We start from the raw sequence: 12,774 nt of genomic DNA on the forward strand, positions 1-12,774 counted from the left end.
GAGTCCTAGTTGCTATGTAAATGTTTGTGTGCAGGTCTGTTCAAGAACCATGTGAAAAAAAAAATCATGCTTGTAAAGGATTTATCTTTCACTCAAGGGGCTGTGATGGCGATGCATAATCCTATACATGCGCCTGTACTTTTTTAGGATTAAAAACATAAAACTTAAGGCAGACTATTTTCATATCATCTCTGGCATTATAAAATATGCTCTGCATGACCTACTTCCTTACTTCCTGTTTCATTAGATGTTTTCCAGTTTTATTTTCACCGTATCAAGTAATGTTTATCTGATGTTTTGCTATATATACATGCAAGTGATTGGGCAGCCATAGTCAGGCACCCCAGGCAGAAGGGTGCAATTGACTTAATAGTGGTTATTTTGTCTGAAAGACATACAAAAAAACCCCAGAATAATTAATTTACAGTGGTATACATCAGCAAATTTTCACATTTGGGAAGTGGGAGCCAATCTGTGTTTGGCATTTTTCATTGATAAATAACTGAAAATGATTTACAGTAGGATGAGGGTTTATGACCTTTGTTTGTTGCATTGGTTTTACAAGTGAAGCCGGACTAAGCGATAGTTATATTTACACTAAATCAAATGATTCCCAGGAAGCCAAAAAGCCTCATATAGTTGTCTAAGGAGTTAACTGAACATACCAGGGCTAAAATTGCTCATGACTATTGGATATCTGACATGTAGTCAGAAGGAGGATTTCAATGGGAAGTCCATGATGGCCTCTAAAACGTTTTACTACAATACAAATAATGTATTTGATTATGAAAATGCTCATAACGGTCCTTTAAAAATCTGAGGCGATGATTCTCAGCCATTGCACCATGAAGTCAGTTCAGGTGAGAGAGTTTTATCTTCCATCTAACTAAATTATTTCATTGGTGGCAGTGGTTGCGTGGTGCCTCACTCATGTGATTTGATCAATATTGTAATCTGTAGTCCCAGGGATATTTGATGATGCTTCAAAAATAAAAGTTGGCCTCAGGCTGCCGTCCGCCCTGCCTTAGGCTCCCATCTACATAAACGACTCTAATGACCTTGCTGACAGTGATTGACACCTACGCTGCTGCGCGGCGACAAACTTTCTATCTCCTGTGGCCAATTGGAAGGTGAGAACTAAATGGTGCTGTCAAATGCACTGCAGTCTTTTTCAGTTCAAGTGAAGGTCATATGGGAGAGGAAACAGATACTCACCTATGTGTATTCATGCCATACACACATACACTTAAAAGTGTGAACAATAAAGTAGAGAGGAGTTATAGGAGAAATGTTATTATTGTGATGGGTGTGTGGATATCTCAGCTAATTTGATTCTTCCGAGTCCTGCCAAGACTTCTACTGCTCAGCAACACATCTCACACAGAAGGCAGTGGCAGAGTTATTCTTAAGGATGAGTAAGGGCAGCTGATGAGGACTTTTTGAGGGTATGTGTGTGTCGTGACTAGTCAGTAGTATGACTCATTTTGGTTCAGACTTTCTTTGTCAGTACCATGGTTCTGTATATGCAGTAAGCGTCAAATGTGTGTGTTTTTTACCTGTCACCTCAAGGTATCTGAATGAAAATGTCACTTAGTACTCACAGACTGTAGAGTTTCATTGTGTTAATGTAACTGCTTTAAAAAAAAAAAAAATATATATATATATATATAATAAAAGATATTTTTTTGGCAGTTTTCAAGCCTTTATTATATAGGACAAACAGGAAATGGGGCGAGAGAGAGAGGGGAATCATGCAGCAAAGGGCCGCAGGTCAGTGTCGAACACATTGCTGCTGGCTTGAGGACCTTCAGCCTCTTTACATGGGACGACTGCTCTAACTCTCAGCCACTGGCTGCCCCGTTAATGCAACTGCTTTGAGGTAAATTCTTAGGGTACGTCCACACGATCTAAAACAATCTTTTGTTACCCCGTCGTTCTTAAAAAGTTTTCCTTCCATGCGGCCTCGGCTCAAGAAATATGTGCGTCCACACAAAACCAGTGAAAACGACCTCAAAACAATGTAGTATACATACCAGGCCTATATGTGGCACTGTAACTCTGCCACAGAAATACACAAAAAACGTAGAAGAAGAGAAGGAGCATGCGTATAACGCGGGTTAGAGGTCGCAGGATTAGAGGACGCAGGGTTAGAGGTCGGGCCATGGGGGCGATGATGTCATCGTTGGTGATGACAACGCAAGTGTTTTCAGATCCATCCACTCTGGGACCCGGTTTCAGAAGATACAATTTTCAAGCGCAAAAAATGCCACCTGAGTGTAGATGGTCTGCCAATACGATACGAAAGTTGTGCGGTTACAGGAAAAGGCATCTAAGTGTGGAAGGGCCCTTAATGAAAACATTAATATCTTAATAATGCACCAGGTTTAGAGGGTTCCTTGTACAATTTACAGCATTAATTATCTGCTGTATTGGTTTTGTAACTGCACTATCCCTTATCAAATCGATATTGAGACAAATTTAATCTGCAATTAACCTAATATACAGTATATCCTAAATAGCACCAAAGCACCAAAACAATAATAATTCCCAATTCAAAGTCATATGGGAGAAAATTTTTTCAGTCTAGAATTAGCTCTCAAAATCACGGAGCAATTTAAAGGGATATTTTTCCGATTTTAACCAATTTTAAACCCTGTATCCTGGTAATGTGGCCAGTGTGTGCAGATGAGCGGTGATCGTCTTCCCTCTGTAGCCTCAGCGCACAGAGCTTAGAGGTCAGTTGAGATACGCTGCTAAAATCCGCAAATGGCGCAGACTTTGTGATCAGGTGGATGTCGGGGGACACCACGCTCTGTGGGAATTTCGCCCACATTGCCAGGAAAAATAGCCTGGTTTAAAATCATGAAAAGCTGATGTAGTCTTTAGAAACCCCATTTTTTAGCCTTTATTTGATTGTTGCTGATGTGGGGTGAATCAGACTCCATGCTGCGATTTATCAGGGAATGTGACATTTATAAGCAGGAGATATTGAATAACTGGCAATGCCTCGTATGGTTTTACTGCCGGCACTTTGCTGAAAACGATTGACTGAGTGGAACCAGTATGCTGTCCACCATAAAATGAGTAGGGAAAATTGAACCCACATTACTGTAGTGATTTTTCATGAGTGCTATAGGTAGGATCTGTTTTATTATCCCCTCTGGTGATCTAAAGACATTATATGGCTGCAGTATGCACACTGAAAATTTTTGGTAAAAAAAAATCGTGAGCTTGGAGCATTATGCGCCTTCTGTGTTGAGACTTTGTACCATATTGCGGCTAATTGAACAGATTTCATCCTGCTACAGATTATCTCTTTTATACTGGAATTTAGTCTTTGTAATGTTTTTCTTTTCCTCTCTGTGTATTTTCCCCAAAACATAGTTTCTCCTCACCTCTCCTCTCTTCTTACAGCTCACTGGGTGGGACTCCTAAAAGATGCTCTATCAATTATTAAACGCACCCATAAAGGCTCTGTTCTCTCCACCCACACACCCACACACCCACGCCAAACACACACACACACACACACACACACACACACACACACACACACACACACACACACACACACACACACACATGTGCACACGTGCACACGCACACACGCACACACGCACAGACACACACACACACACACACACACACACACACACACACACACACACACACACACACACACACACACACACACACACACACACGCACACACACGCACACACACAGGCACACATGAACAGAGAGAGACAGGCAGCAGACAGATCAACCTCTGAAGAGTTTCTTCCTCTTCCTGTGCTCTACTCTCTTTTGGGCGCTGCCTTACTTTCAGTTTAGATGATGGAGGAAACAGTGCAGAGTGTAGCTCTTATCTTAATCACTGACTCTGGGAGGAAAATGATTGGACTATCTAACATAAGTTCACTGAGTTAAGGTAATGTTTTCTAATCTATTTTTCCATTGTACATTATCGAGCAAAAACTGTGATGTGACCTTGTGCCTGTGCTTGTAGTGGTTCAGTGTACCAACATGCAATGTTTACATACACTGTATTTCTTAATTCTTTCTTAATGTTCTTCTTCTGTTTTCTTCTACATTCTTAATTTCTTAATGTAGCACGTTGCCACACCTTAATTTTCTCCCCTTGTCTTTCTACTCACTGTTTCCTCCGTTGGTCTTTGCCATTTGATCTACCACTGTTAGTATACAGCATTACCAAACCCTCAATGCTGTCTCATTGGATGAGCATCTATAAGCATCAGTGCAGCTCGACCCAATATTGGTTTCACTCAATACACATTAGCCTAGCGTCAGTGTTGCTTTCGCCCCTGTCTCATTCTATTAGCCTGCTCTAATGGCACTCTGTTAATCTCTTCTGGGACAGAGTTGTGGCCCACTACTGCTCTGTCCAGATGACTGGCCTAGTTATTACTCGACTGGGACACTAGACTCAATTATGTAAATGAAGCTGCACTTTGGTTTAGATTTAGCAGGAGGTGAGACATTTGGACTGTATTTGATTATATTTATTATGACTTTATCCATTCTCAGATCAGATACTTTGAATTAACATATTTTCTTTTTATTCTGTACTGTGGTTGGTTAAAACAAGCCCTCGGATTAGTTAAAAAGTCTTTAAGGAGACAAGAGGGAAACGGCTCTGAGATAATGGGTATGTGTGTGTTTGGGGTAGTCGTTGAAAAAAATATCTTGAGAGAGTGGAGCCAGCTGGGTGACATACTAGGCTCTTCACAAAGGGGTTATATAAGTATCAATCCATATAATAAATGGATTGGTTTGCGACTATGCAAGACAGATTTACCAGGATTTACAGAAATGGGGAGGTACGGAGAAGTTGCAAGTTGCAACTGCCTTCCACATACCAAGAATGAAACAGTTTTAATATTTTCTCCTTTCTTCCATTCATCCTTCCAATTTAATTTTAATACAAAAGCTAAAGCGCTTTTCTTGTTAAGTCATTTTAATCTCTGTTTTGTTTAGGAAGAAATTCTGAAAAAGTAACTAAGCCACCATTTACAAGTTATTCTTCCATTGCCTCCACACTTATTTATCATATGGTATTCTGCTCTGGAGTTTTCAGTCTGAATAAAACTCTCCCCTTTGCTCATCAATCTTTCAAAACTGAATGACAGAAAAGTAAGAGGAAGAGACACAAGATGGATGTAGCCTGGCGTTCTGTTATTGAAATACGGTGCTGACTTTGTAATGATTGGGCATTGGGAGATGATGACAGGCTGGCTGTGGGGATAGACAGCAGGATAGGGGATTTACAGTTTGTAGTAAAGCGCCTCCATTCATGCGTAACCCCAATGACCCAATAGATCATAGCCCTCGGCCTGTTCCATCCTATCTGCATCCATCCTGTTACTCCTGAAGAATGCATCTCTGGAGTGTGTGTGCAGTTCAAAAGTGAAAGCCTTGCCAGGGGAGTAATGAACGGCCTTATTCTTGCAGATCCGATTTCTCAGCCTTCTTGCATCCCTGCCAGGTGCTTTCTGTCTGGCTGTCCTTTTAGTCGGAAATGAAGTAAGGCCAAATAGCCTCATTGGCAGACGGACAGAAAGCTCCCATTCTCTGTACGACAGAAAGTAAGAAAATATGTCATCTCACTTTCCTGCTCATTTCACATACAGATATCTTTGCTGAGATGCTAGGCTGTAGGTGTAACAGAAAATCTCTATGTGGTAAAAGTCTGCCTGACATGTCTCTCCCATTCTTACTCTATTTAACAAGATCTTTCTGTCTCTGTGTCCATTCCTCTTCCCTTTGTAATCCCCTCATCCCCTCCCCAATCAGTCCCTCTCTTGCTTATTGTATTCCTTTTCATTGTGTGTGGTCTTATTCTCTCTTGATTGGGAATTAAACAATGGGGAAACCATACATTCACTGGGGGATACTGAATGTAAATATTGGCTGTTAATCTGTTCCATAACGCAAAAAACTTGGCTGTTCAACAATTCTCAGTGCCATGAAGAAGTCAGACCAGAAAACAAGCAATCTAATTCAATAATTCAAACTATCTCCATAGACATCAATGTCAAACCAGGTTAAAATGAACTCCACAGCACTTGTTACAGTGTTTCTCATTGCAGTGTACATCATTTGCTTATTCATCCCTTCACACTATCAAGGTTTAATGTTTTGTTTCACATGCAGTGTACTGTAGAGCCACAGAAGCCACATTGTTGGCCTTGGTTAATATGGGGTATTGTGCAAGCCTAGTACTTGATGTTAGTGAAGCTCTGGGATATTTATTTACTGTACTATACTCTGGGGGGAGGGGCAGGCCTTCAGTTGTGAGTGTTTGACAGATGGTCTGCACAGTTTACTGCCCTACCGCTGAATGTGTGTCAGTCAGTTAAGATCTTGTTGTTTATTTGTGGTCCTTGAGCTGACCTGTGTCTTTGTACCAGTATTTGGGAATAGAGCAACACCATATTGTGCAACATATTGTGTTTGGCACAGAGTAACAGAATCAGTCATTTACTGAACACAGATACTTTTGTCTTATTTTCTAATTCTCTAACAAGATATTTTCTGTTCTTTAAATAATGAAAAAGAGTTTATTTAAGCAAAGTGCTTGTATGGATGTTTGTGTTAAGATCAAGATCCACTAATGTATGTACAGGGCAAGTTTGGCTTATTTTGTTTAACTAAGAAGCAGTTCTGGCTACACAAAATGTATTAAATATTACAATGTAAGATAACTTAAATAGTTTTGTTTTTGGCAATTTTACCAAAACTCTGGTACTGGCACCAGTATTGAAAAACAATACAGCCAATACTCACCTTTAGACCTCTGATGATGTGACATTAGTAGGTTACTGACTTGCTATTACAAAAATGATGGAATACAGTTGCTGTAAACCTGTATACCAAGGTGCCATGTTTTAATGTAGAGACCACTGTGGACTACATTTTGCTTTGCGTATTTTACCCATTTTAATCCAGGTCTGTGTCATGGCAATGTGGGAAATTTATTCAGATGAACAACGATGAATTGAAATGCTAATTGATTTGGATATCAAACTGCATCTCAAGTCTTTGGATTTTTAACTTTCAGGATCATACTGGCTGTATTATTTAGGATTACCTGTTTAAGTCTATGGTTAAAGCACATTTATTTCACTGCTGTTGCAGTAAATTTAAAGTTTAGACCTCAACATTAGACTCTTACTCTGTATATGCAGCAGTCCAACAATCACCTATAATATGACAAGAATAAAATCTGCAGATGTGGGATTTCTTTATTGTGACTCAAGTAAAAACACATCAACGAAAACACCAGGATATCTTCCCGCGGATGTGTGATGAGTGAGATGACCCAGATGAATAAACATTTGCCACAGCAGTGTTCGGGTTTGCTGCTATGTAATTGTGATCTGCCACGCTGGATGTGAATGAAACTTGAGAGGTTCTGGGGTCATTCACAGTAGCAAAAACACCTAATCTAATTCTTACCCATTAAACACATATAGACATACACACAATGACCACCCCTTCCCCGGGGCAAAGAGGCTTTGGTTGCCCTGCCTGCACATGCTGACCTGATTTTGTGTGTAGCTGTGTGTTTCAGTGTTTGTGCCCATGTGTGTTTATGAGGCAGATTAAGATGGTGGCATAGCCAGACTTCTGTGGCGGTAGTGAGTGTGTCTCTTTGATTGTTGACACGTGTGTCTGTGCATGGGAATGTGGGGCAACGTAGTATGGGTTTCCCCCCCCCAGAAATAGAGACCTACATTGGTTGTAACAAAACACCCTTCCCCCACCCCTTTAAAAGTTGAGTGGATTATTGCTCTAGTATCTGTCTTTGTGCCAGTTTATCAAAGGATCCACTCACATTGGAGAAACTGCTTGTTCTGCTGTGGATCAACAAATCAGTGGGAATTTCTTACAAGTAATTAGTATTTTAATATTAATATTATTTGATGCAACAACAGTTTACTTTCTATTGGCAGACAGTTTTTAGTAACTGCTTTGCTCCCTCATGCAGATAGATCACTTTACATAAACCGCACCAGCCATCTGGATCCTCAGTAACTTTCCTATTCATAATTTTTCTAGAACTAGTAGCCAGATGGATATAACACACAGGTGCACCCCCTAACACATGTACGCTTGTCACATGGCTGATTGGAATTGAATAAATTTAACAATGAGTAGCAGGAAATTGCCCTGCGTTCTCCCTCCATTGGTTTCACATGCTGTAGGTCCTTCATTCACTATTCACAATATGCTGGCCATCTTCCCAGCACTGGTTCCCTCTTTTCCCAAAGCGTTGTCTTTTGGTTGGCCCATTCTTTTGTTGGCAATGCTTGTTGGCGCCATGTCCTCCAAAACCAGTGCCAGCTAGTCATGTCGTGTGAAACTCTTTGAAAATGTTAAAGCTCATTACTATATTATCTTCTCGTAACATAATTTTTGTTCCTTTTATCTGCCTTTAAGTTTTGGGAGATTTTACGTAACAATTGCATGGTTTTAATCAATCATATAACAAGCACATTATTCAGTTTCTTGCACTGAATTCAGTTTCATACATTTTTGCTGACTGGTTTTAATGGAGTACATCTGATTTACCCTGTGTGCTTGAAATTTCAGGTTGTGTACTAAATACATAAATACAGAGATTAATTTGGCCTTTATGTCTCTCACATGACCACGTGAAAGCATCAAGCCATACTTGGCGTGACAGAGTCTCAAGTCTCCCTGTAAGCTTGCCAGATTAATCCCTAATGCTCCTCACAGTCAGTGATCTTTGAAAAGGATCAGACATGCAACCACTGCAGCAGGTGGACAGGAATATCCGAGTATTATTACTGTTCATCATTACAGGTATCCATAATACCACTGCAAATGTTCACAAGCGTGCGTGCTTATGTGTCTGACTGTACTAATTTGTGTTTTTCAACTACATTTAATTTTCTTCTTGCAATAGTGTTTTGGAAAAAAAATCACTATAATACTATCTTAAGCACTCAAAATAAGATATAAAACCGCTTGTAAATCATCTCTTTTTGCTGTGTTTTTGTGTCTTCTTTCCTCAGTTCTGCGTGGGATTCCACATTCCTCCATGCCTTTGTTGGCATCTCATGGAAGAAAAAAAGTCTGCAATGGTATCCAGACTGCCTAAGTTCGGTGGACGCTCCTCGACTGGTGGCGCTAGCCCCTTGTCCAATGGTTCCACACTGCCAACCACCCCTACCCAGGATTGTAAGACCACTCCCCCAGGAACACGCCCAAATGGCCTTATACGTGCCTCTCCATTTTCCCTGAAATGGAAGAAAGATGAGGGGACGGCCCCCTTGAGCCCCACCAACCCCACAAGCCCTGTGGATGTTGTTGAAGAAAAGGCTCAGACACAGCTGACCTCGTTGGCAAAGGAAGCAAAGAATGGCTCTCCAGCAACACCCAAGATGCGGAGGTCAGGCTCTTTGATGGTGGCGGTCTCCAGTCCCAAGGCCATTCCCAAGCAATCCTTGAAGATGAGTCCCAAAGTAGGGACCAAGCTAGGCCAAAGTCCACTGAATGGAGGTCCTAAACTGGTCCATAATGGCTCCAGCATTCCTGCTCAAACAGGGTCAGAATCCCGCCTTGTGCGCCCAAGGTTAGGTTCTAGCTCTCCCAGAAGCAGCTCTCAAGACAGCCTATCCCAGTCCAGTGACAACATGAAGGCCTTGACACAGGACAACATGGTGCGGTCGAACAGCTTCACTCACTTCAAGCAGATTCCCTCGCCCACCAGCCAACCTATGACACGGTCCTTTTCCTTTAACCGGGCTGTTGAACTAGCCAAGCCTCTGGCAAACACTCAACTCCGACCACCTCGGAGTAGTTTCCTCAAACCCCCTCAGCTTAGCAATGGAAGAGTGGGTTTAGGACTCGGAGGCCTAAATGGCAGCCTTGGAGGTTCAGGAGGTCTAGGTGGAGGACTTGGAGGACTTCAGTACAGTAGAACTCCTTCAGCTGCCTCCTCTCTGCCCACCCTATCTATCCCTCCAGCACCCACTACTCCCAGTGCTCTGAGGAAACCTCTGCTCCCCAGTTGTGTGCTGACCAAATCATTGGGCAGCAGCGCAGGGTCTTTAGGCTACAGGCTGGCTCGGCCTGGGCAGGCCAAGCAGCCGAAGCCCCTTTTTCCAGGTAGGGTCAAGGGGGAAATCAGACCTACAGCTGCCTCTGAATGTGCAGGGATAGCAATGGACATTGAGCAGAATGGTGAGGCTGATAAAGCAGAGTCCCACAGTGACAGTGATGGAAGCTCTGGAGAAGGAAAAGGAGGATGTAATAGCGTGCTTAGGAAGAGCTCTGGCCAGACAACATGTGAGACTCTGGAGGACATGTCCTTATCTTCTGCCTCATCTCTAGACAGAGGTGATCTCAGTGAAGAGTTTCCAGATGACTTTGACTGTGTGGGAGATGTGTTCAGTGATGGGGACCTGCCTAACAACAGGAAAACTGGAAACAATACTCACACGCACCTACACAGCATTCTAAATGAGTCCCTTGACTGGGACACCATGGATTTGGCAGGTAAAAAAAGATGTTTTGAATGGAATTTCAAGAAAACTTTTGTGTTACATTTGTGTCAGTTGTTCAGTCCTGCAAATCTTCTTCAGGGCATACAGATGAAAACCCTGAGCAGGACTCCCAGGGACCACTGGTGTTGTCTTCAGAGCAGGGTGATGTCCTTCAGGCTTCGTCTGTGGAGCTGTCCCCCTCCAACAGCTCTGGTGGAACCTACATGTGGGATGAGGATGGTCTTGAGCCCATTGGGGGGCCTGGGACACATCCATGTGACAGCTATGATGATTCAGAGCTCAACAGCATGGTGAGTTCCAGTTTCCAGCTTTGATGAATTTTGACATAAATATGTACAATTCAAAACAAAACGTAACCTTTGTTAATTTGTCGGCCCTAGAATTTGGCCTTTCTTAGAAAACTATTTTGCCACTGGTTCCACTTCTTCCCACTGCTGTTAGGAAAAAAAACATCCTCTTCTGTTTCAGGAAAAAAAAACAGAATTCAAGAAGATTCCTAAGTCAAAAAAACTGATACTAACAAAAATTATGTTTTGAAGTATATTATCTCAATTAGTTTACGTTAAACAGATGAGGAAGTACTCTGCCAACAAGCCCTTCATGCTCTCCACTCCTTCTTGTTTAATGTCAACTAGCATATTTCAGAAAGGAAGGGGTGGAGAGCATGAAAACCTTCCAGCGGTGATAAGGTTACTAAGGCTAACAACCTCAGAAACACTTAAAGCTGTTGCAGCTTTAACTGATTGCTAGGCAGAAGTGAATAGCCTTGAGTGACTGAGGAGTGGGTTCATTTCAGAGAGGTTCAGAGGTAGAGGGTGAAAGAAAAGTAAAGGGCATGGCACTTACGGCACAAATTGACTTATTGTATCTTTTCCATGTGCACTACATACAAGAGTTCAGGCATGAAAAGACCAGCTCAATAAAGCTCAAAACCTAGGCTTGCACTGAATAAACTGTATTCACTCTGTAATCCCATGGGTGTAATAAAGCGTATGTTTGCATGGACTGTAGTATCATCATAGTTTATATGATGGTATTTTTAAAAACTGTAAAAAAAAGGAAATTTGCAGTGTTATACAATTTTAACATCCTATTTGTTATTCTTATTTAGTAATTGCATTGAATTCCTTAACATTTAAATATAAACAAATAATTTACAAAAAGTTACACCATACACCATTTCAAAATCTCCCAAGGATCGTCGTCCTGTAAAAAAAGTTTTCACAACAGTGCATATCGTAAAACATACACGCTGTGATCGACCAATATTGGCTGTCGGATATATGGGTCTGGCTCTAGCTTATATACTTGAGGCCATTATCAAGCATGTATTATTCTTGGTTACAACTTTAGCCGTTTTTTGACGTAACACACACACTGCATGGTTTCGTTCATTAATTAGTTCCACTTTCCTCCTTCCTTTTATAATTGAGGATTAAATGAGAAGAACAAAGGCTGAAAAGGAAAGCAAAACTGTCTAGAGGTTTCTGCCAGCTCTTGCTGCCAGTTTCATGCCAAGGCCTCTCTCTCCCTGAGAGGAATGCTGACCTGGCCACCAACTGTGTGTATAATAGCATCGCTGGCCTCCTCTGTATTCATGTACCATGGCACATGATCTTAGGAATGCGTAAAGAGCTTAAAATGAGCTGGATTAGAAATGATATAACAAGCTTTATGTGTTTGCTACTTTTACCATGTGATGTTGAAACGGGTTTATCTCACAATTATTGATCTCTAGTAACTATCAAAACAAGAAAAGGAGGAGAGGGCCTTCTGTGTGTGTGTGGGGCTCTGTCTGTATGTGTTTATCAGTACAAGCCCACGTGCTTTAGCCATGTGTGTCTGATTAAGAGTCATTCAGCATGCCTTAACGAGTGTGTTTGTGTGTGTGTGCCCATGTTTGTGTGGCAGGTTAGTTGATGTTGAAAAAAGGCGAAGCTTGTACAGTATATAGCTTTTGTATTTCACTATTGCACGGTCCACCTAATTCCACCTAAATCTATGTACTTTCATATTTCTATATATTATACGTCCATCATAAACTATTCTAGATTACACTACATAAATCTTTACAGAATTACATAATTGCAGAATAATCAAATGCGGATTAGATCATTTGAATCAGTCCCAGAAGAAGCATCTTCTATTGATTGAAACAAAAGATGCTCTTCACATGACTTGACTGCAGTTCTACACTATTATTATTGTACATGAAAAA

The 12,774-nt window shown here is 41.3% G+C and overlaps 1 protein-coding gene across 1 annotated transcript in view; it reads left to right on the top strand.

The window, feature by feature from the left end:
* The window catches only part of ccser2a (coiled-coil serine-rich protein 2a), a gene marked incomplete at its 3' end in the record, with an annotated part of 50,242 nt that overhangs the window by 5,428 nt on the left and 32,040 nt on the right, over positions 1–12,774 (top strand). Inside the window, exons 2-3 of the mRNA XM_083922462.1 lie at positions 9,063–10,548; positions 10,635–10,846. Coding sequence (XP_083778588.1) covers positions 9,108–10,548; positions 10,635–10,846 — 1,653 coding nt within the window. The 5' untranslated portion in view covers positions 9,063–9,107. The remainder of the gene's footprint in view (positions 1–9,062; positions 10,549–10,634; positions 10,847–12,774) is intronic.

This window comes from Echiichthys vipera, assembly GCF_963691815.1.
Source record: "Echiichthys vipera genome assembly, chromosome: 11".
NCBI classification, from domain to species: domain Eukaryota; kingdom Metazoa; phylum Chordata; class Actinopteri; order Perciformes; family Trachinidae; genus Echiichthys; species Echiichthys vipera.